This window comes from Mangifera indica, chromosome 9 (genome assembly GCF_011075055.1).
Source record: "Mangifera indica cultivar Alphonso chromosome 9, CATAS_Mindica_2.1, whole genome shotgun sequence".
Classification (NCBI taxonomy): Eukaryota; Viridiplantae; Streptophyta; class Magnoliopsida; order Sapindales; family Anacardiaceae; genus Mangifera; species Mangifera indica.
The window spans coordinates 8,785,250-8,810,843 of record NC_058145.1 but is presented as its reverse complement, the minus strand read 5'-3'; the positions used below and the strand labels follow the sequence as shown (position 1 = coordinate 8,810,843).

General features: G+C 32.6%; 2 protein-coding genes across 5 annotated transcripts; one reads left to right on the top strand and one right to left on the bottom strand.

Annotated features, from left to right (window-relative positions):
* Positions 1–1,240: 1,240 nt before the first annotated feature.
* LOC123224713 lies at positions 1,241–6,013 on the bottom strand. 3 transcript variants are annotated; one of them, XR_006504045.1, is made up of 4 exons: positions 5,175–6,012; positions 3,379–3,542; positions 1,841–3,286; positions 1,241–1,408 (listed from the first exon to the last, which is right to left on the bottom strand). XR_006504045.1 is itself a non-coding variant. In XM_044648409.1 (4 exons), the coding sequence occupies exons 1-4, from the start codon at positions 5,788–5,790 to the stop codon at positions 2,563–2,565; spliced, it is 1,407 nt and encodes a 468-aa protein (XP_044504344.1). In that variant the 5' UTR covers positions 5,791–6,013; the 3' UTR covers positions 2,421–2,562. The 3 variants fall into 3 exon arrangements, 2 of the variants coding, with proteins under 2 accessions (XP_044504343.1, XP_044504344.1); XM_044648409.1 differs by lacking the exon at positions 1,241–1,408 and having other exon boundaries at positions 2,421–2,575; positions 2,673–3,286; positions 5,175–6,013; XM_044648408.1 differs by lacking the exon at positions 1,241–1,408 and having other exon boundaries at positions 1,635–3,286.
* Positions 6,014–14,937: 8,924 nt separating this feature from the next.
* LOC123226025 (stomatal closure-related actin-binding protein 1) lies at positions 14,938–24,448 on the top strand. Of its 2 annotated transcripts, XM_044650462.1 has the most exons (13): positions 14,944–15,140; positions 15,718–16,029; positions 16,458–16,586; positions 18,702–18,794; positions 19,699–19,839; positions 21,064–21,132; positions 21,408–21,491; positions 22,040–22,220; positions 22,430–22,546; positions 22,693–22,751; positions 23,338–23,472; positions 23,782–23,931; positions 24,109–24,448. In XM_044650462.1, the coding sequence occupies exons 2-13, from the start codon at positions 15,748–15,750 to the stop codon at positions 24,151–24,153; spliced, it is 1,485 nt and encodes a 494-aa protein (XP_044506397.1). In that variant the 5' UTR covers positions 14,944–15,140; positions 15,718–15,747; the 3' UTR covers positions 24,154–24,448. The 2 variants fall into 2 exon arrangements, with proteins under 2 accessions (XP_044506398.1, XP_044506397.1); XM_044650463.1 differs by lacking the exons at positions 23,338–23,472; positions 23,782–23,931; positions 24,109–24,448 and adding an exon at positions 23,220–23,276 and having other exon boundaries at positions 14,938–15,140.
* The last annotated feature ends 1,146 nt before the right edge of the window (positions 24,449–25,594 follow it).

The window sequence follows — 25,594 nt, the reverse complement described above, 5'->3', positions numbered from 1 at the left end:
ATTGCAATTTTTATTGATATAAACATGATACATATACAAAATGTTGCATGTACATCAACTAGATAATCTACTTTAGAGCACATACTCTAATAAATGCACGCTCTAGTCGATCCAATAGGCCACATTTATGTGGTTTCTAAAAACAAAAGAACAATCTTGTGCCTTGTAACTTTGAAGGAAGATTGCACCATCTAGCCACATATTATTTGTGGATACATTGGGATAATTTGAACCATGTACAATGTCAAGCAAGCTACAAAACATCTCCTCTTGTTTTGCCAACATTTGTTGGAAACAATTGTAACCATTATCCATATTTATTTTAAAGTGATAGGTTCATTTTGTGGAACTAGTCATGATTTATTGTCTATACCATATATAGGTGTAAAAGGCTCTAAGTATTAAGTATCTTTAAATAGGGTAATAATTTTTATTTACTAAGTGTTTTGTCACTTACTTCTTTTATGTCTTATTTTGTAGGTCAAAAATGAGCTGGTGAAAAACAATGAGATAGTTGATCGATGTTGAAGGCACTCGAAGATGGTATTTCGTTATGCAATTTAAATGAATTATTTTGACATTTGATTCATATTATTTGAATACACAATTTTAATATTATGTTTTATGATCATGCAATGATATATGTGTAGTTTAAATACTAAATTATGTATGACATTTAATTTAATTTAATTTAATTTAATTTTCCGTGTAAATCATTTATGAAGTTGATTTTTATTATTATTATTATTTTAAATAAATTGTTATTTTCTTGTGATTATCAGTAATATTTCCATTAAAAGGTATGACCTTTGAATTAAGAGTGTTACAACGATGGTGATGCCTCATGCCAAAATGCACAACCAATCAATGTTTTCATATTCGGACTTAGCATTGATGTGATGAAGGGGCATGTTCGAGTCAACTGGCAATCAATTCAATTATATTAACCAAAGATCAGACCAAATTACTATTTAAATCAACATTAAAATTTATAATTAAAACAATTTTATCTATTTAATCCATAAATATAAAATCTCATGTTTAATTAAAATTTAATTTGGTTTGAAAGCACACCTATGTGTAAGGTGGGCTCAAGCTCTACCATTTGCAATTTTTTAATATATATTTTTTTAAATCCAATATATAATCTAACACTAACACTTGTGCTAGCCCAGCGGTGTGGCTTGCAACTTCCCAACTGTTGGGAGTCCAAAGAGAAGAAGTTCACAACATCAAACGATTCAAAACAATCCAATTGCTAAATTCAATATTAGGCTTACCCAGATCAAAATGTGCCCTAAGTCATGATCAGATTAGTTGAACCAATCAATCTTATCCAAGTTTTAAAGTCAAGCAACCAACACTCAATCACTGCACAAAAGCATGACACCCACATATCTCCGATGTTCTGCAAATTCACCAATGAAAACCTATTTAAGACTTCTTCCTTTAAATTGCATGCAGCACTGTGATCCAAACACTTCTCGAGCCATTCAATGGGTTGAAGCCACAGGGTGGTGTCTACAAAGAGCATGCTCCTTGGAAGGAACAGATTAATCAGATAATACTTGCCAATCTAACCTTAATTCATCAGATAAAAGAATTTAAAATAATAATAATATGTATCTAATCAATGAAAGCAAAAGAAATCAGTGCAAGTGATGCATGGTTATCACATAGTTGAACTATATAGCTCAATGCAACAGGGGAAATTTGGACTGGTTTTTCCTCTCATAGCATTTTAAATAACTCCACTGATGGAAGTACCATACACCAAAAAAAAAAAAACACAAAACTATCTCCTGATCATAGTCACATAAATCAGGAATGTTGCACTTACCAGTGTTTGATCTGCAAATAGTGGAAAATTTGAATGTTATGTATTCCAGATTACTCAAGAAACACCGACATCTCCAACACTCCAGCTCTTTCAGAGAAGTTGCACTCATTGTATGCAAGACCAAACAAAAATACTCGAATTTCTGAATCAATCACAAAATTCTTTACCAGCATGGGCAGGAAAACAAGCATTCTGATCTCAAGCCTATTGAGCCTGCGTTTGCAATGTGTCCGACTTCAAAGCCTCCTTGTTTTTTGGGCATGCAGTTCCCATTACATTGTCTGAAGAAAATTGATACAAATATAATGTATAAATGAAGATTTCCAAACATAAGTGGGTTTAGAAAATAATAGCAGCTATTAGATGCTATGATTGGTGACAAAAGACGGCTAAGCAAGATGAGTCACCATCTATAATCCACATACTCAATTCTTTGAGCCTCTTTTGAACTACATCCAACCCCAGTTCAGCAGACCAATAAAGAATCTTCTTTCCAACCTCTAAAGATGACTGATTAGCATTTTCAGCCTCAACCCTGCCAAAGTTTGTTTCATCAATCGTCTTAATTGCCACACTACGCTTCTGTTCCAACAAGTTTGTCACAATACATGCAAAACTTCTGCATTCTCTTGGCAAAGAAATTTTATCCATCGTAATTGCAATTTCAGACAAAAAAGCATCTGTCCAGATTTTCTGAACAGCAGATGAGCTCCTGACGTGAACTAGTTCCGAACTCTTTGAAACAAAGAAGTCAGAAGTGGTATCAATGGATTGAAGAAACAAATCACTATTGACAAAAAGCAAATTCCCATTCACTATCCAAGAATTGTACCTATATTCTAAACACTTCTTGATAACATAAGCCTTCACTAAAACCTCAGTATATCTTGCATTGGAATCTTGAAAATTCATGGATTTGTATGCTCTGATATTGTGCAGAAATTCATCTGCATCAACCACAGCATGTCCCCTCCTTGCAAGATCAAAAAGAAAATCAGAATGAGAGCCTATTAATAAGTAGTTCCAAATATTTAGCCTCTCAAAGTGGCAGAGGAGGTTCCTTATAACCACTTCTGATGCCCCAAATAGGCTCACCAGCAGAACAGTTTCTTGTTTCTGGACTGCATGAAGAACAGAGCCAAGTTCATCCATGCTCCTTGCAACTCTTTCAAGAAACACTTTTCTGAAACAGAAATCATACCATTTTAGATTACTTAAAGGTTGCATATCCAGAAAGTTGAAATCAAGAGAACTTTCATCCAAAAGTTGGGAATCTGGCCCAGCTGATTTCCCATAGTTAACACCAGCATCTCGGTGAGAGACACTAAGTGCTCTCTGATTCTGGAAATTGGTATAAAAATTAAAATAGCCACGAGAATGAATAAATTTTATGAACCAAGGAGTCCAGATTCTTTCTCCCATCTTCTTGTACCATCCTGTTGTCACCTACAAATATAATTTGATTTTTGAGTAACAAGCAAAAATAAGTATACAACATAGAAATATTCAAGGACAGGATACTTGAGCATGAATATTACCATTCCATCAAGGAATGGCTTGATGCCCTTGGTCTTGTGTTCATCATACCAAAGCCTGAATTCTTTCCAAGGTTTTGGAAAGAGAAGCTGACCCCAAGTGCCAACCAGCTGATACAAGAAAAGGTGGGTTCCACTATCAAGGTCTATCTTGTTTCCATGTTTACCTAAAGTCATCAACCAAATATATTTAAAATATAAAAATCTTCATAATATGAATATTCTAGAAATTTAAAGAAGACCATGGAATGTACACCACAAGATTGCAGATTAAAAGGTGTAAGAAGGCAAAGACACATTCATGCAATATACTTTCTATCAAAAAGATAGATGTCAGTGAAAAATATGATGCAGGACAGGAAGATAGGAAGAAAAGAGAGAGAAATGGGATAAAAGGAGGAAAATTAGAAACAGGAAAAACTCAATTCACATAGACAATTAATCAATTTAAAAGTCCATCTTTAAACAATGCATAGTTGGAAAATTTTCATCAAGATGTATGCTAAAATAACTTGGTTAAGAAAACCAAACTACGAAAAATCAAATTTCCACAATATATTTTGTCTCTTTTCATATCTATAAAGTCCGAAACTCTTTTACGAGCCGACCAAGCTCTAAGCTAGGGGCATTCATAGGCCTTAGAACCTTAGCAGCCATGAAACTTGAGGAATATCATATCTTAAACTGGTAAGTCTAAAGGAAATTGAATGCTTGACCCCTTGGTTAAAACCCCAGGTCCTAATCAGTCAACTCAATCTTTAGGGAATATATTTAATCATTCAGATTCTGGAAATTCAACAAGGTAAAGCCCTATTTTGTAATGGCAACAAACATAGCTGGAAAATGATTCTTAATCAACCTCAAACAGGTAAAAGAAGTCCACTCTAATTGGTAATAGAAATCTTATCCAAAAAAGGTAAGAAAAATAAATCTGAAATAAAGGAGTCAAAGAATTCTTACCAAAAAATATTGAAGGAAAAAAAAAAGAAATCAAAACAAAACTCAACTCTTGGTCTACCCCTAACATATGTGCATAGATCTCTATAATGTCCTAAATCATATTATACTTAAGACAGAAGCACCATAACACCAATCAATCAAAACACTATATTGTGTATCAAGACAACAACCACAAAATCAAAAAATTTTCATGTATATTTAATATAAAAAGATAGAAGACTCCAGTGGTGCATTACATTAAAATTAAAACAACACAATGCAATCCATCACACCAGAATATTGTCAGAGACAAATTGTATTGTTTGCAAAAGTCTTAAACCTAAAATAGGAAGATGACAGTAGAATCCTGAGTAATATGGAACTAAAGCTTCAGAAATAAAATTGAGTGAAGTACTAGACAGAGCTCTCTCAAATTGAAGGCAACCGCAAATTCCATGTAAATTTAACTAAAAGTTCTGTTTTGTCAAAATTTTCCATTTGGTTAGTTAGGCCATTGCGCATATAAATATAGATGTTCAAACAAGAGTTCTAAAGAAAAGATTATCTTGCTCAAGCTCAAAAACTAACCTTGAGATGCTATAAATATTATCCTCCAATCAACATCAGCTAGCTAGTTATTAAAGCCATGTTTTTTTGAAATGAGATATCATATAAATCTGTTTCATTTTACTAGCTAATTATTTCGAATAATTCCCATCATAAAATAAAGTTAAGCGCTTCACCAACAACATTGAAATGATTCTCCAAATTCTTCGCAACAATATGAAAAACATAAGTCCTTGCTATTGTTTCCGATTCACAGTTTGTTTCATTTGCAGTGGAAAACAAAAAAATGGTACCTGGAACAAACCTCGGACGCTGAAGCGACGCTCCGTAGATTGACTGACTAAAATTGGATGAATTATAATAATACTTGACAATCAAGCCCCGAAGAAACTTATAAAAGAGAGGAGAAACCTCCAAATCATCCTCCACAACAAACGCAAACTCGTGATCCGAAGAAGGCCACCACGCCTCCAGCCACTGAGCCTGGAGTCCCACGTTTCCCGTCCGGTATTGCACAATTTTTTCTCCAAATTTCCATTTAAACCCATCGATAAACCGCAAGATCTGCCGAGACTCCTCCAAATAAAAATCTGTTGATTCAGAGGAGTGATTACTAATAGGAAGGGGAAAATGGTCGATATAAATGTGGAGATGGACGGTGTCGGATAGGTAATCGGCAGCGGCGAGCGATTTGAGACAGCGGGAGAGCGAGTTAAGACGATTAAAAGTAAGTAGTTTAATGATGACAGAGAAGCCTTGGGAGAAATGGTTGGGAAAAACGGCAATGTCTTGAGATAAAGAGGGATTGGGATTTGAAGAGATGGGGAGAGAGGAATGGTGATAGTAAGAGTAGAAGATTAGGGCGAAGAGACAAAAGAGAAGGAAGTGCTTCTTCGGCGGATTCACCATTTTTATTTTCAGAGACGGATCCAACGGTTAACGATTCGTTATCAAGATGATGTACCCGCACTGCCTCTGGAGATGTAGGATAGGCCGTCTGTTTTCAGGCCGCCACCGAAGCTGCGAAATGCCAGGTGAGTTTCTGAAAGTGGGTTCAATACGATGTCGTTTGACTTATTGGCTTCATTCAACTTGACTAGATGGGTCTGCGAGTTCGAGTGCTCAAAGGCAAATAATTATTAATTACAAAAATAGATAAGTAACTTTTTGTTGTGATCTGAAGTGTCACATCGCTCCCGTACAGTCCACTGAACGTGTATATAGGTAGGGGCCAAAAGCCCTTAACCTCTATGACGCGTTTTCATAAGAGAAACAAAATTGTGCGGACTTGAAGCCCGAAGCGGACAATATTGTTCAGGTTGTTTGTACCATGTTATCAGCACGATTCGCGATGGAGAGTGTGTTGTGATCTGAAGTTCCACATCGCTCTCGTACAGTCCACTGAGCGTATATATAGGCAGAGGACAGAAGCCTTTAACCTGAATGACGCGTTTTCATAAGAGAAACAAAATCGTGTGGGCCTGAAGCCCAAAACGAACAATATCGTTCAAGTTGTTTATAATACTTTTAAAATTATTTTTGATTTCGTCCTAATCCAATTAATTTGATCAACGGTCGATTTTTATGTTAGGCCAAATGACTAGTTCCCACCAAAGGTTTGATAAGACAACAATTTCCACTCCGTAAGTTTGGAAAAATCATTTTTCACTTATTTATTAATTTTAGTTGTTATTTTAATAATTAAATAGTATTTATATTATTTTATCTTAATATTATAATAGAAGTATAATTAACTATATTTTTTTCTTAAGGATTAAAATATTATAATAACACTTTTATCCAACTAAACTATGATTAGTATTATAGGGGTGTAAATACATTTTTTAAAACTTACTAGGGTAAATAGTATTTTTCCTATCTTATTTAAAAAATTATCATATTCATCTCATATATTTTAAAAATATAATTATAGCCATAATAATTTGTATTATGATATTTACATCCCTATATTGTTACATTATATTCAATCTTTTAGGATGTAATTATCAGTTTTAAAATTATCGAGTGGCATATTAAAATTTAAACCCGAAATTTTTTCAAATTTCCAAAACCCCTTGAAAGGTTTTATTAATACTAACATTTTCAAAAATGTTATGAAACTCAAAGCATACGATTATACGTTATTGACACTTTTATCTATACTTATACAAATAAAATTTCTATTATTTTCAATTGAAATTAGGAAAATTAATTATAACAACCTATTTTGTTGGGGCCACATAATCCTAATCAACATTCTATAGATTATATGAATATAGCCAATATCTCAAATCTTGTTTTACCCTAACCTTTAACATAACAACTTTGTGGTATAAATAAAGTAGGAGTGGTAGGAATCATTAACCTTATCAGGGTATGTTGTTAATTCTTGTTTTGTTATAGTTAATTTTAGATCTAAGAATTATTTATATTTCAAATCTACATTATTATGAAATTCTGGTTTGATTTTGAGTTATAATTTGTGAAAAAACTTATCGAAATTAAGTATACATATGTTTTAGGTAGAGGTAGCTGGCTTAGTGCAACACAAAAGTCTATCGAACTAATCTAATAAGAGGATTTCATATGGATGGTTATCCCCTTCTCTATGAAACATATCTTTTAACAAATGGTTGCATATGTAATCTTTTGACTCGAAATAACTAAACTATATTGTATAAGGATTGATACAATTTGACATCAACCTAATATAATTATTAAGAAATGATTGTCAAAATAATGGTAACTAACCATATTGAGAGATGTAGAAAGGCTATAATGGACCAACAATATAGATATTCAATCTTATTGTGGTCATTATCCTAGGTCGATCTTATTTGATAATCTTATCATGTATCAAAAAATGTAGATATTCAAAGATTTTGGGCAATATTATAAAGATTGTATGCACAATTGTGCATGGTACATCAATGGTCATACATCGTTTCTATAACTTTTTCCATTTGTAATATTTATTCACATAATCCATTCCAAAGGTTCTAAAAGACATTTTGTAGCATCCCTGGTCCAATAACTCGACCCACTGTCAAGATATTGTCCACTTTAGACACACAGTCCATCATGGGTTTGCTTCTAGGTTTTACAACCCAAAACACGTCTTGACAGTTAAAGAGCTCACAGGCTATTTAACCACTCAAATTCTCCCACCACTAACCAATGTGGGATACATAAACAGACCCAGCATCTCTCTCGTGTTTTGTCAATGTGGGATTCGCCTAAGGGTATCACATACACCCCCTTTTACGGGACTCAACGTCCTCGCTAAGGTTTGCCCCACCATCGTTCAAGAGGACACGCGGAGCTGCTCTAATACCATTTGTAACATCTCTGGTCCAATAACCCGACCCACTGTCAAGATATTGTCCACTTTGGACACACAGTCTATCATGGGTTTGTTTCTAAGCTTTACAACTCAAAACGTGTCTTGACAGTTAAGGAGCTCACAAGCTATTTAACTACTCAAATTCTCCCACTACTAACCAATGTGGGATACATAGATAGACCCAGCATCTCTCCCGTGCTTTGTCGATGTGAGATTCGCCTAAGAGTATCACACATTTTCAGCCCCATTCACAGTCTTTGTTATCATGTGCCCCATGTAGATATCAAAATGTCACCTTACCCTTGGATCAAAAGCGATTTTCAACCTTTATCGGTGTTGATAAAGACAAAAGAGTCACCAACATTGGTATGTATTTTATGCAAACACCATATCCATATGGGATGATATAAATGTTTGGTAATGGATCACATTTCTCTTTATAGCTATTTTGTTTACTTGATTTATATTCAAAATTTAAATATGTGTTTTGATGCCATTCTTTTCTTTAAAGAGCCATAAATCAACTTATACGAAGTCATACCAAGAATGTGTACATATGAGTTAGGGCCTCAAAGAGACATGAGTTATAAGGTGAAGGTGAGATGTGAGCCTAGGTTATATAATTAAAAGGCTTAAGTGTGTGTATGTATTTTCATGAAAGCATATCCCACTAATTTTTAAATGTGATAGTTTTACATACATATTTTCCTAGATTTAAGGTGTAGAGCTATGTTTTGGAATCAATTTCATAGTGCACATGTTGGACAAGAGCTCCATAATTTTATAGTACACATGTGGACCTAAGATACCTGAAGTACATATATGAGACATGTTTCATAGATTCAAGATTTTTAGAACAACCATGAAAACATGGTTTCTCATGATAGTATGTTTTTGACATATTTTTCATAAGGATTTTTACAAGGGAATGTTTGTAAGATTCTCTCTACACATGTTTGTTATATGACATAGATGATGTGTAGTAGCCTAATATATGTGAGTAAGGAAAGAGGACTATGTAGTTATGCAACTCACTTAGCCAAGGTGTCTAATTCCCATCTCAACCTAGTTTGATCAACATTGAGAAAATTTTTTCTAGAAAAATGTTTTTAAATAAAAACACTTTTACACTTTCACATGCATTACATGTTAAGTGTTATTGCAAATTACAATCGAGAGTTGTATCCTATATGACTAATTGATTGTCATCAAAGTTCTTAGCCTAAAAGTATTCCTTAGATAACTAAGTTAAGAAAATGTCATCAAAGTTCAAGGGCCGAAGATGCTTTCTGAATGATCAAGTTAAGTAAGAAATTTCCACATATCAAAGTTAGGAGTCCAAAGGTGTACTTCATATGATCAAGTTCAAGTGAAAAATGAGTATTAGTGTGGAAAAAAACTAAGAGTTAGAGATATATGACTAGGTTCTCCTATTTACTGAGTGATTATTAGTCACTTTTTTCCTCTTTTATTTTTTGCAGCTAACATGTAGTAATGGCAGTTGTAGTGCAAAAAGTCAGCATGAGGTTCGCATGAGGGCAAAACAGTTTATTTTTGTATTTAATTTATGAGTTTGTGTTTGATACTATTATGTATGGTTTGATTACACATTTTATGTTTTTTTTGGTAATTTGACATCTTTTGACACTTCCATTAATAAGTTAAGGGCATTTTAGTGGTTATGTATGAAGGTTTATTTATGTCAAATAAATTTAAGATATATCATGCTTAGGTATTCGAGAATAGTAACACTTCCATTTGGAGAGAGGGATATTTCAGTATTCATTTAATTACATAAAGTAAAAAAAATAGACGAAGTAATGTCATTTTATTGATATGGACATGATACAAGCAAAAATTAATGTTAATACATTGACCATATGATTGGCTTTAGAGTACATACACAAATAGTTTTCTCCTTTTTAATGTATATTGTTGAAATATTTTTCATTTAGGTTGAATTCTACTCAATCTCACATTGTCACATGAAACTTTATGTTTTTGTGCATTTTTTTTGCATGTAATTGATTGAAAATATCTCCTAAGAAATTGTGGGATCGTGGGAGGGTGTTTTATACCCTTGAAACCCATTGGATTGGGGTGGTATGGCTAGAATTTCAAAAAAATTATGTCATTTTCAAATTTTGGAATTTTATAATCTAATTGATTAAATCTTAATTAAATTGGTCAACCAATTCAAACAGAAACTTACAAATCCTTTGTCAAACAAATTGGTTCATCGATTCACCATGAACTAATCAATTGAATTTCAACAATGTCCAATTTTCTAAATTTTTTGCATTGACATGCAAATGTTCAAAATGTCATACATCATCATGTATGTTTTAAAACAGATTTTCTACACATTGCCATGTATGGTTAAAAAACAAGTTGCCCAAATTCACATAGTCACCCAATTAGTGTTGTGTGCATAAATTATACACATTTAAAGTCTATAGTTTTGTTAAGTTTTGTTTAATTTTATATTTATTTCATGATATTTTCTTATTAAGTGTTTTTAGATATTTTGGGAAGTTTGAGGCCAATCGGAGTCAAATTGAAAACTTGAGGATGACAAAACACGATACTGCACAAAAATGCTAAAGACGCTAATACAAAAGTGTGGTATGCCTACGTTAGACAAAATCGCCAAGAATCTAGGAAGTCCAAGAAATCTAATATGTCCATAGCTATTGAACTTTTAAGAAGTGTTTCACGCATCCCAATACCTCTTTTTTCATTCTTGTCAGCTTCTTCATTTTCCTAGCTGTGTAGGACACATGGAGGATAAAAAAATTCAATAAACACAAGATTGAAAACCAAGAATTGTGGATCAATATAAAAAATTCAAGGAGATCAGCACTAAATATTTTGCCAAGATTCCTAAACATTGTCTTCTAATTCTTTTACATATTATGGAGTGTTCTTATTCATTAATATGTGTTCTTGTCACTATCATGTGCAGCTAAACGTTATTTTTAATTGATTAAGAGCGATCTTTCGATTCCTATGGCTATGTAGTTGCTATATTCATTGGCTTGGTAAAACCCTGATGATGTTTTGATTCAACAATTGAGTGTTCATATCTTGTGTGATGTTAAGGGCCCAATATCATGCATGCTAGTAGGTTGATGTAAACTATCGAGAGATAGATACATAATTAGTTCATGCAATTGTTGAATTTAAAGATTTAATTTAGAGATAAATTTAAGTCCTTGTGGAGTCATTGTTCATCATCAAACTTAATGTGTTTATATTAATCACGTACCATAAAAAGTAGATATTCACTTAATATTTATACGTTTGATCAATCTTGAGAGAGAAATTAAGTAAAATAGAATTATCAACTATTGAATTCATCAAATTCACACTACTAGTTATGTGGGATTGGTAGTTTAAACTTAGTAGTCAAGTTTGGTAATTTGAATTGGTTAATGTAACACTCACAGGTACGTCACAAGGGTATTTAAGTCTTTTTGTATGTATTTATGGTTATATGCATGATAATGATTGAGTTGGAATTGAAATGAAATAAGTATAAAGTATTTTAGGTGATGTACAATCGTACATGGAGGGTGAGCGCCCATACATCCTATGCCACATTGAAGATTTTAAAGTGGTGCAAGAATGTGCATATCAAGTATGCACGTCTGTGCGTAGCCTTTTTTTAAAATAAAAAAAAAAACATGTTTGCGATGACTTTGGGATGTTGGTTATTTCATGTTCACTGTGTGCTTATCCAAAGCAAAAGAGATAGATTGAAGTGACTTGTGTTTGGTGGTTATAGTAATCTCTGACGAGTTTAATAAAGCAAAGAAAGACAACGATAGAAAGAAGATTATAAACTACATCAAATCTAGTGGCAATGATGAAACCGATAAATAGGATAGGTATTCTTTCCATGTAGACGTTGTTTTCATTTTTTAAAATGTTAAATACAATCTGTTTAAGAAATTGAATTAATAGGTTTGATCTAACCCTCTCCTTCTTTTCTTTCTTACATACAAACTTTTAGAGGAAAAAAACTCTTTTAAGTTTTTTATTTTTTGTTATATCTTCGATTTATAATTTTAAATTTAAATGAATGAAATTATGTTTATACTAATGATATTACGTTTTTGTAGAAGTTAACAGTTTCATTAGGTAACCATTATGAAGGATTTGGATCTTAAGATTCAGCCTAAGACTCTTTTTTATAGCCGTCAAAGGAACTTTTACAAATTTGAAATTACTTGGTCATTGGATGGGGGTTTGGATAACCAAGTCTTTGAGGCTTCCAGCGTAAAGCATTGGCTACTGATGGCCTGCTATCTATCATTTTAATTGTATTTAAGAGGTTAATTTCGTATTACTCATTTTTTAACTGCATAACACCCATGCCGTCCATAATATGTCAAACGTTCTTATTTTCTATTGACCTAATTGTTGATGATCAGACGGTTGGGTAACATTAATCTCATAAACAAACAAGAACAAAAAAACGTAAATAAATGTCACGGGCCTTTTCATTCTTCAATTTTATAATGGACATTTACATTTATTTAATAAAAATTTGTCCAGAATTTTTGGGCATACCCAGACCAGAACAATAAAATTAGAATGATTCATGATGGATTTTTTTTATTAGAATGTCACAAGAGGGTCATTGTTTTGTTTGGTTGTACATTTTACAGATAATTTAGACAGGTTTATTATTATCTAATGATATCAGTTTTTGCTTTGATTTCAATCTTGACCTGATTTTTGGACTATTTATTTTAATAATTAATAATTAATAATACATTATGGTAATGTTTCCCAATATTTATGAAACTACAACTCCATTCATATATGGGGTAAGCAAATTACCTGTTTGAATCCGAAACCATCGGATATCTACTTTTTGTTTTAGTTTTTACCCAAAACCTATAGAAATCAGGTCTAATAATTCCTGGTTTCATTTCTAAAAATCTGAAATTGACTTGAAGTTTTAACATTTAGAGTTGGGTTCCAACAAATGTTTTAAAAACTAGACCAGTGATCGAACCGATTATCTCATTAGTTTATAGTTTAACCGATTCAATTGAAGAATAATAAAAAAATAAAAAATAATCAAATTATTCAAAAAAAATTTAAAATTTAAAAAATTCAAAAGTCAAACCCAATTTTTGGTTGATTCATCTAGTCAAATCCGGTTTTTAATCGAACTTGACTGAGTCAATAGTAAAACTGATTTTTTATATTAATCGGACCGAACTTGATGTCAGTTTCCGATTCAATCGGTTGAACCAATCAATCCAGTCCGATTTTCAAATCATTGGTTCCAACTTCTATTTTTGTAGATCTCCTAACCTATATCCCTAGACTTATGAAAATTTTTCCACTACACCCTCATTTGGCATCTAGTCTAGTTCCACCATTGTTAAAATATTTTCTCTCTTCTAGTTACTTTTCCTCTACTTCCAACAAGACCACCACCCCTTATTTCCTCAAAGATTCTTTTTGAACAGGAAGGGTTTTGACTAATGAAAAGATTGAGAAGCTCATGAACCTTGAAAATTTTGTACATTTTCAAAGTTTGAAATTTGGGTTCCAGTGGGTTCCTGAGATTAGACCTTAAGACATGGATTCTATTGTGGGATTGTACGCTAAGCAGTTTGTTGAGTCAATGTTGCCAACTTTAAGGCATGAGAAATTATTAGGGTTCTTAGTGAAGCAGTGTTGTGTTTGATTGAAAGAAGAATGTAATGCCTCATGTTGTTACACTTACTGGGGTTTATAGATGAAAGGAAGGAGGGAGATTGGTTTATGAATTCTAGATTTTTTTTTTATCCAAGCAAAAATTGAACTTTGATTTATACAAATCAATCAGTTATAATTTTAGGTTCACCCATAGTATTTGGATACGGCACAAGTTTTGAACCATAATATCAATACCTTATGATGAAATTTAGCAAATACAAATAACAAATGTTAGATGTGTTTATGCGATATTTAAAACTTTAAGTGATACCATATATATGACTTTTATGCATAATTTTATATATAAATAATAAAATATCATTATATAATTAGATAATTAAAAATTAAAGATAAAATAATAATTAATTATATAATAATATGTTATTATTTATACATAAAATTATTTTAAAATTTTAATATATTTCGTGACAAAAAAATTAAAATTTTCAATATAAATTTATTTATTTATTTATAATGAATTGATTAAGGCGATGATGACGTAAATTGAATGTGAAAGGTGAAGGCCAGCCAGCTCTTTGAATAAGGGTAAACGTAATTGTCACATTAAAGGAGAATCGGATTGAACCAAGAAGATCGTCCAAATAAACAAACAGATAACTAATTTCGTCATCAGCGTTAATAATTTAGATACGGACGGGACGGCTTCATAAGTCAACTACGAAACAAGCAACAACGGTCGATCTCCGCCCTTTTATAAATAATTTCTCATTTATAAAGAATTTTTATTGCATAAATTAAATAATTATTAAATCCAACTAAAAAAATAAAATAAAATAAAATCTCATATTTTTTATTCTAAAGATGAGATAGAATGTTTTTTACAAGAGAATATTCAGAGGAAAAAGAGGGAATTCTTGATATTTCCAGAATAATAATAAAAATAAAATTCAAAATCTCGCTAATAAAATAAATAATTATTAAAATAAAATTAAATTGGGCCCTCCAAGAAGTTTTTGAAGGGCGGCTTTTTCTTTGCTTTCCTTTAAAAAAAGCAAAACTCATTCATATGATATACCTTTAGCTTTTTTTCCCATTTTCAATTTCTTCAATATAATTAAACTTAATTTTGTAAAATTATCTGTTGCTTGAATCCCTATCTTCATCTACTTCTGAATTTTCATCTCATCCAATCCAACATTCTCCATAAAAATTTCGCTTTACATTTTCATGATCTGTAAGTCTAACTCTCCTTTTTCTCTACATTCTTCACTTTCTTCTCCAAATTAGGGTTTCTCTTTGATCATTCTCACTTCTTGCTGTTGATTTTTTTTTTTTTTGACTTCTCTTTCTTCTGTTTTGTGTTTGTACTGATGCTTGATTTAAGTTTTTGCTGTTTGGTTTCTGGCAAAATAGAAGAGAAAGAGAGGATAATTACTTCACTTTTTTTAGTAGTAATATGCTTTGAGTTTATCCTTTCTTTTTTTTTTTTTTTGGTTTTTGAAAAAAATTAAATTAAACATTTTTTTAGTATGGTTTAGTTGATAAAATTTCTTACATTTTCTTGCCAACCAAACAGGAAGTATTTGGTTTCTGCAAAAATTATTTTTTTAAATTTTTAATAAAAAGTTTCTTATATTTTCTTGGCAACCAAACAGGGAGTAGTTTGTTAAAATTGATTGCTTAGTTGATGCATTAAAGGTTGGTAAAATGGTGACCCACGATTTTTTCTTTTAGGTTAAAAGTCATGTTTTTGTAATGATTAGATGGCTTGTTTTGTTTCGTTGTTATTAACTTTTGTTGTTGAAGAGCAGAACCGAGCAGAGAGCGGTTAGTTTGCGAAAATGACGAGAGTGAGCCGTGATTTTGGTAACACAATGCAAAAAGAGGCCGTTCCAGCTGTATCAGCCGACGTCGTATTTGCTTCAAGTCGTTTTCCCAATTACAAAATTGGGGCTAATAATCAGATTGTTGACGGCAAAGATGATCCAAAAGTGATCTCGATGAAGGAGGTTGTTGCGCGTGAAACTGCTCAATTGCTAGAACAGCAGAAACGCCTCTCAGTTCGAGACCTTGCTAACAAATTTGAGAAGGGCTTGGCTGCTGCTGCTAAGTTATCTGAAGAGGTTCACTTCTTTTTTTCTTTCTTTGTGTTTAAATTTAATGGGCTTTAAGATCTTACATGTAATACTGAAGATTTGATTTAAATTGGTTAATTTTATTTTGATTGTATAATTATGTTCGTTTTTATTTTTGGTAATCTGGGGATAATTCACATAATGTAGTTCATCAAAGTTAATAGTGCTGTTTTGTATATTGAATGTGTTTAAAAGAAAAAAAGAACTCAGTATTTGCTTTTGTGTTCAAGATAATGCAGTTCCCAGAATACAGATATCTTAGTCTATATCTGGTGTCATTTGATCAATACTTTTTTCTTGTGAAATGAAAACCCTATGTAGAATGCAAAATTTGATCTCTCAGTAAGGTTATGGATATCAAAGAGAATGGATTATATATGTGATTGAATTACACGTTAGTATTTTGTGGAGTGCAGGCTAGGCTCAGAGAGGCAGCTTCATTGGAGAGACATGTGCTTTTGAAGAAGCTTAGAGACGCACTGGAATCCTTGAGAGGACGTGTGGTGGGTAGAAACAAAGATGATGTAGAGGAAGCTATTGCTATGGTCAGTCTCGTATAATTTTCTTCTTTATTGGACTTGTCCATTTAATGCTTAAATGCCACGTGTTAAAATGTTTTGTTGTACTATTACTGGATAATCAGCAAAAGTATCTATTTCAAAATGTGTTATGGTGTTAAAAAATGTCAGTTATTAATAAATGTGTTTCCCTTTTTTATTCCCTCTCATCCCTAACTCCTAGTTTACCAATGGATATGATATACATTTCTCATTTGGAAAATTCTTCTATTTCTGACACTTAATAGACGTATTGATATGAAGGAGATTCTTGGGTGTTATTTTACAATTTTACTCCTAGTTAATCTTTACCAGACTAATATTCTACCTTTTCTTCACATAATCTGGAGGGAGTCTGTGTTTGCCAAAGAATCGTCAACATCAGAGGGAGTGTGGTCAAGTCATTTACCCTAGCAAGTGCACCTAGCTGATCAGAAGGTGTAATCCCTAAATAAAAACGAACAAAGTTAACCAAAGGAGCATTAACTTATTTTTGAATCTATGTGGGCAACTATGATGGCCCATGGCAGTAAGCAATAACTTGTCTTATTATATTAGTATTCTTGTAATTATCCTTGTTTGGGTTATCTAAGAATTGGAGATCGTGGTGCAGACTTGAAGGAGGATATTATTTTTGTTAGGAAGAAATGAGGTCTTCTTTTGTTTGAAATTGCTTTCAAGAACATAGAAAGTACTTGTAGGAAAAATATATAGTTCTGGGTTTCTCATTTAAGATCCATTAAGGCATCATATCTAGGATCAGAATGGCATTACACAATCTAGACCGGGTTTCTGAAGCTTCAGATATAATTGAAAACCCAATCTTCTGGTATTGAAAGTGTTACTCAATTTCATCAAAGAGTGTCTTATTCCTGATTCAACAAGAATTTGGAGGCCTAAATAAGGAGTGAAAAAAAATTGAAATCTGACTAAGTAAGAAAGACCAATTAAAAATGTGCAAAATATGATCATTGTTGAAATGACAATGTCATATCGATATAATGGAATAGCTATCTGAAAAATCCCTTTTTATTACTTAGAAGACTCGATTAAAATCAGTGAATTCAACTTGATTTTGATTTGACATGGCACACTTTTGCTCTGAAACTGTATACTGATGTATTATGGTTGAGAAAGAAGGTTATAATTGTCAAATAAATGTTGTCTAAGCATTGCTATTTTGATAGGATTCCTCTGCCTTTAAAAAGTTACAACAATGCTTTGTGTTATTGTATAATGGATGATGGAGTGTGGAGCTCATGTATTTTACTTTTTATATTGTCTGATGATGTTTGAATTAAACAAGATCTACAGAAAATTCTCTCACCAACAACTATCCAATTATTGAAGTTGTTTATTTACCCATAGTTGTCAAAGGTGTGCCTAGGTGAGGCTTTACTCAAGGCGATGTCGCCTTGAGTATGGTCAAGATGACCAGTGGTCTAAAGGCGATCACTTTTAGTGCTTTTTAAGCACCTTTGGAGAAGCTATAGGTGTTGGAAAAGTGTGTTATATTATCACACCTGACTTCGGTAAAGTCTAAGACAATTTTGAGGTTATCGGCGAGTTTCAAGGTCATCATAAAAGTTGACAAAGAGTTCTAAGGTTGCTGAAAAGGTCGTTTGCTAGTTCTTACATTCTCAAAGATGTTGTTGGATAGATTTATGGTTGCCAGAAAGATCACTGACGAGTTTTGAGGTTGCTGTAGAGGTTGTGGAGAGATGGTGACCAAATAATAAAATTTAATTTATAATTTTGTCCTTTAGTAAAGTTTTACAGTTGCCGCATTAAATGCAACCACCTACCATCTATTTATTTACCGATTTTTCTTCTCTTTCACTTAACCCTTTGCTCTATTTTCTTGTTCACTCACTGTCCATTTTAATTTTTTTATATATCACCTTTGGTCCAAAGGTGACACCTTCGCCTAGACAATTGGACCCCTCATGCCTTTAAGTGCTTTTCGCTTTTAACGACTATGAATTTACCATGTTGTATAAATTTATTCTCTAGAATTTTTATTCTGACAATTATTCTTGATCTGTGGCTCATATAATACTTCTTAAAGCGATATTTAAGCAATGGTTTCTTCATTTTCTGCAGGTGGAAGCTTTAGCAGTTCAGTTGACTGAAAGGGAAGGGGAGCTAATTCAAGAAAAAGCAGAAGTGAAAAAGCTGGCAAATTTTCTTAAACAGGTATTCTGAATTTCAATGGAAATTTGCACATGGTGTCTATGTTGTTTTTAAAAAGTTATAGTTTGCTGTGGGACAGTGCCTTTCTTAAGAGTTTCTGTGGGCCTTAATCTCAGAAGACTTCCCAGACAATTCTTTTCTGATCACTTTAGTGGATAGCTGATCAACTGAATTAATCCTGTTTTCGTTAATAGAACAAAATCCTTCTTTTTTCCTCTTAAAGTAAAAAAATGTATTTGTATTTTGTTGCAAAGAGGTAATACAACTAAAAGCTTCTATTGAGCAGCCTTCCATTATTCTCCTTGTCTCATATATGTTTGTTATACTTAAAAAAAATGATCATTTTATGGAGACGTGTAATTAATGCATCATATAAATATTGACCTATCATTATTGGCCTCAAAATTTTGGAAAAGTAGACTGAACTTATATGGTTACATGCGATTTGTTAAAGTTACAAAATGACTTCTAAGTAGACTGACTTATGGAATAAAGTCAGTCAAATAATGATAACCAAAAATAAGGAGTGGAGGCTGTACTTTTGTAATCTTCATTATAGGCTTTAGCTTTAATTTTTCATTTTGCTCAATCATGTACTCATTGCTGTTGTTTTTAAAAAGAACACCTTTCTCGGGATAGCAAGTCAATCTTGCCCTAAAATCCGTAGGAATATTCTTGCACCTTCTTACTCTGCTTTTTGCTTCTTTTGGCTCGTTATTGAGCTCTCGCTAAGTGGGAACGAAGATGCAAACTACATTTCATTGTAGATAACAAATAATAGTTCAATGACATCTACATTTCTTTATATTCTTGAATTATGTTTTTTGTATACTCTTTTGTTGTTGTTAATTATCTTGACTACATATATGATTTTGTCTCATAAATTAGAGCTGATGTCAATTTGTAGGCTTCAGAAGATGCTAAGAAACTTGTTGATGGGGAAAGAGCTTTTGCTCGGGCTGAAATTGAGAGTGCAAGAGCTGCAGTTCAGAGGGTGGAAGAAGCTCTTCAGGAGCAGGAAAGAATGTCTCGTGCTGCAGGGAAGCAGGTAATACAACTTTAAGATTTCAGTGGATCCTAAATGTGAATGGGAGAAATTTATGGGAGAAAACTCAGAAGTAATAACCAAATGAAGCTTGCAATCAATTTTTAACAACCACTTAATCATGTAACTGTTTTACAAATAAATTAAATGTGAAATTGGAGAAATTTTTTTGATAGCTGGAAAGCCGTTGACCTTCTCTAGATGTTGACTGAACTCTGGCCGTGGGCCTACATTTAGTCCCTTCAAATTTGGCAACCAAGAAAAAATTGGGATAAAATATCCCAATGAACTTATTTAAAGTTGATCAGCAATCTGTTTTAACATCCATATAGGAAATTTGGGAACTCAAATATGGTATAAGTCAATGTGAAGTTAAATCAGCAAGTCTTTCAGGTTAGGTTGCTGGCTTAACATTTTGTTGAAGAATTGGTTTAAACAGGTGGAAAAAATTTATGGCCATGAAAATGCATTTCTGATGTGAGCGAAGAATATTTAATGTGACAGCCCGTTGAAGGTTGGTTCCACATATTAACGATCAAGTGGGAAGAGGAAACAAACTGAATAAAATCAGATGATTTTCTGCCTAAAGATACTGGTAGAAAAAGGAGGAAGTTTAAAAAGACACCAGCAGAACTAGAGAGAAAAGGAAAGGGGATGGCCATTTTTCATTGGAGAGTAGCTTAAAATCAGTTGAGAAAAAAGGCACCTGAAACTTGAACCCAAGTATTTCAAGAAAGTTACTGTAGACCATAAAAATCTTGTTATGGTACCCATCAGTCATCCAAATGGTGTGGACTGACCTCAGAATCCTTGGTGGAACCAAATCAAATTAATGTGTATAAAGCCCTTTGGACAAATAAATTAATTTACATGGCTCAAATACTAGTTAAATTAAGAATATCCAGACAATTAAATCTAAAGAAGCAGGTTTTTGTCTTTTTTGCATTTATGAATTTTACTTATTATAGCTGTGTACTGAATTTATTAAGTATTAGATGCAAATACATTCTTTATTGTATAACTCCTTATTGCAAAGCATTTATACTTACTGTTGTAACTTATTTTTCCCTAAAGTTTAGACTGTTATGAGTAGAATTGTGAGTTCTGTTCTCCCTAAAAAATGTTTCATGTATTTAAAGTTGTCAATTTAGTTGTAGTTCATTATTATTTTGGCATATTCATCTCTAATTATAAATGTAAAAGAGAATATTTTGCATCTGATTTCAGGATTTGGAAGAGTTAATGAAGGAGGTTCAAGAGGCTAGACGGATTAAAATGCTGCATCAGCCAAGCAAGGTGTATATTAGATCTCTCCTTTTAATTTTCCGCTCCTTTTACAGTAGAAATCCTTGCATGCTGATTTTTGATATTTGCATTCCTGGAATTCTCCATTGATTAGATGTCCTGTTAGAAGGGGAGTTATAGTCATTCCCATATGGAGGATCCAAAACGTGGGACTAGGAGACAGTTGCATAATATCGTTTTTCCCTGTGATTTTTTTTGTACCAAATTTATAAATCATGTGTAGAGAAAATTCATTTGTTGATAGAGTGAATTGCTTGATTTTGTAGGTTATGGACATGGAACATGAACTTCGAGCATTGAGAATTCAGCTTGCAGAGAAGTCTAAGTGTTCTCTTCTCCTTCAAAAAGAGGTTTGGCAATCATTTCACATTATCTATTGCAGATTTTGCTGACTTCTTCTCGTGCCAATTTTTCCTTACTATGTCATGAATATTCACATATTTGTATCAGGGATAAAAACCTAATATTTATTAAAATTGCTGAATGTATCAAGTAATTTTTCTGCCAACTTATATCTGCTAGTTCTTTGAATCACTATGATTACGTGCTACCAAAAATCCTGTTGTTAGTGGACATCCACTTTTCCTACAACTTAGCATGTTACTTTTTTACTCTGCACAAGAATGCACAGGAAAAAATTTTAGCTAGATGGTAGTGCCTGAATCTGAAACATTTGATTTTTCAGTGTGATTGGTTTGCCAAGCTAACATAATAAGGGCTTCTTACTTTTAGGTGTTTTATTTTTCCTTTTTTTTTTGTTCTGTTTTTATTTATTTTTTCCTTTTGAAAATTGTAGTCTAATACATATATTCTGTTTTTCATGTATCTTATCGCATTAAAAATTTGAGACATTGCATTAACACTGTGGAAATCCTCGGTTTCATATGATGCTTTCCAGCTGGCAATGAGCAAGAGGGTTGAAGCACGAACACCTGATTTATATGAGTTAGATGGTTCTGAAGCTTTAGGTTCATATTTACGAATTAAACCTTCCACTGACGGTGCTCCAGAACTTTCCAGATTTTCAATTCAATGGTATCGTGTATCATCTGAAGGTGGAAAAAAAGAGCTTATATCAGGTGTATATATATAAAATCAATGGTTTTACTGCTTTACTTTTTCTAGGTCTACGAAGAATGGATATGTGGATTCATAGTGATTTTAAGTTTTACATTGATGGGTAAGAATTTAGATGTGTATTATTTTAGTCATTAAAAAATTGACTACTACAGGTAATAGATTTATTTATTTTGTCTAAAGGTTATTGACATAGTTTTATCCATTTCAGGGGCCACTAAACCAGTTTATGCACCAGAGCCTCTTGATGTTGGCCGAATACTGCAAGCTGAACTAATTTGTGATGGCCAGCAAATCACATTGACAACCACTGGTGCCATTGATCCAGGTGTGATTTTGATCCTGTTTTCAACCTGAATTCTTTTATTTTTGTGGTTTTCACCTTTTGTCAGTTATCTAATTGGATTATTTGGTATTTACTTTCTGATGTGTGAATTATTTTTTTAATCAGCTGATGTAACCTTTTTTCCTCAGCTGCTGGTTTGGGAAGTTATGTGGAGGCACTTGTGAGGAAGCATGATGTTGAATTCAATGTATGTTACTCCATTTATTTGAATTTCACCCATTTTCTTGCTATAACTCTGGTTTCATGAGAGGATATAATTCTGTATTTATTTGCATTTTGGGACTCTTCTTTTATTTCACTGTCCACCATTTGGTGATTATGGTGGTGATATTACATTTGCCCTTATGGTGATCAACTTGACCATGGGTTATTTTCAGGATGAATTGATGTTTTTCACCATATCATTCTTGAACTATTTTAGCTGGTGTATATTTTACTGTGGCCTCAAGTGAAATCCTGAAGTTCAGATACTGGAGATTACCGCTTTCTGCATCTTGGCTTGCTTTGTTGGTCATAGATGTACTTTTCACATTAAACATTAAAAGCACTGGACATATACTATATTCTTCGTACCAATACTAATGAACTGAAATTTAAGCTGGATGAAACCTTTTTTATAACTGGTGTAATGCATAAAAGTTCCATCATTTTGCAGATACAGGATATGGTTTTCTGGGGAAATGTGGTGTTAATGTGAGCACCTGTAGGCATTGGTATTTATGATCTCCTTTAGCCTATAACTTTTTATACATTCTTCTTTTGATCTTTGACAGGTAGTAGTTACTCGGATGAATGGTGCTGATCATACATCAGAATCCATCCATGTACTGCACGTGGGAAAGATGAGGATGAAACTTTGTAAAGGAAAGGCAACACTTGCTAAAGAGTACTATTCCACTTCAATGCAGGTATCATAGATTTTGGTTTATTTTAAAGAACGATTTTCATGCTAGAAGTATTCATGTTTTAAGTAAGAGAAACGATTATATTGGGCCAAGATTGATTTAAAAGTTTTTTCTATCCTTTATTATTTCCTTTTGAAGATGTGAATTAGAAAATTATTTTTCCTCTTTTCTCTCACTTGCATACCTTCACATACTTAAATTATGTTTAAGAACTCAAACTATCCCCATGTTGATATTTTACCTGTTGTTGGTTTTTAATATTCATGAATGTAAATCATGTCTCACGGCTGTCATTATTTTCCCGTGCTTCAGCTATGTGGAGTTAGAGGTGGTGGAAATGCTGCAGCACAGGCATTGTTTTGGCAAGCAAAAAAAGAGCTTTCATTTGTTTTAGCATTTGAATCTGAGAGAGAAAGGAATGCTGCTGTTATGCTTGCCAGGAGGTTTGCGTTTGACTGCAATGTATGTATATAGTATCTTTCTTAATATTTTTTTGCAGTTTTTTACATCCAATTGAGACCCATCTTTACCAATTATCAGATTTTCAGTCTGAAATTTTATTTTTGTTGTTTGGGTTATTTTTTCCTTTTGACCCGACTGAGATATCTTTTATCTTCAACGGTTGGTTTTTAATGGCAGATCACGCTTGTTGGGCCAGATGACAGATCTCCTTTAGGAAACTAACTGACCTCCATCATATTCAGTTTTACTAATTGTAATTATTTTTGTTGAGTAAGACCATGTATTATAAGTTTGTATTACTAGGATTTGGGCCTGTATGATTGTATTGTGGCTGGCTTCTGTTTATTCTTTTTGGTGTTAGCGCAGAGGCATTGATTTTTGTTTGCCTTTTTGTTTGAGTGTAACATATTCCCAACAACATTTGGAGAATTATCTGCTGCTGTATTTTAATCTACAATTTGTTGAAATATTGGTATTTTATGATTGATGATTGGTATAACAATTGCTAGATTCTGGATGGTTTGGAGGGGTGGTTTTGTGTGCACTGACAGAAATCATTGTCCAAATCTTAGTAGTATGTTTAGCTTTCAATGATCTCGTATGGTTGAAACATATAATATGAGGAAAACCTCATTGATAACTTTCCTAGAAATTCAAAGGCCAAAGTACTATTTCCTCTCCAAGTTTTAGTTTAATTTCAAAAGTATACCTATGACAATTGAAAAACTTAAATAGAGAGTGATAAAATTGTCATTTTTCTTCTAAACTTTATAACTCTAAAAATTTATAACATTTTATTTTCTTAGTTTAGAAAACTAATATTTTCTCTTATAGAATTAAGTTTTGCTAAGTGACATTTTCCCTTTTTCAAATTTTTCAGCAAATAACGATTGCTCTCTCCTTTTTGGCGATGACTCTACCTCTGATGCTTTTTTTTCGTCTAAAGCCTTCTCCCTCTTGTGTTTGGAATTGTTGTCGTTCAAACAGTAATGATTTGTTTGAACGATGTTTTCATCTAGATTCAAAGAATTTAGACGAAATCCAATTGGAGAGAGAGGACTTTGGATGGAGAGAGAAGATGTCAAAGAGAAAGCCATCGCTAGGAGGGAGAAAGTGGCTGTTGTTCGCTATGAAATTTGGAAAGGGGAAATGTCACTTTTCAAAAATTAATCCTAAGGGGGAAAATGTTAGTTTTCCAAACCAAAGGGAGAAAATATTATAAATTTTAAGGGTTTTAGGGTTTTAGAGAAAAATAATGATTTTACCATTCTCTATAACAGAAAATTTTAATAAAAGTTAATCTATAAGTGAATATTTGAATTTTTTAACTGTCATGGATGTATTTTTGAGATTAAGTTAAAATTTGGATGAGAAATAGTCCTTTGGCCAAATCCAAATTAAATAACTTGCTAAAATAATTTTATTCTAATTGATCCATCAAATGTTAGATTTTAACGATCCCTCAACTTGAGAATTATATATTGATCATGAATAACTTTTGAAACAAGTGTTCAAAGGAATGGAAATTTGGGTGACCTATCCTACATTATTTGACTATCATTTGAAACATAATTAGAGTCTCTCTTGGCCATTGAAACTCTTTTAACTTGAGAGTTAAAAAAGAACCATTAACTGTTTTAACTTGAGAGTTACTAAGACATCA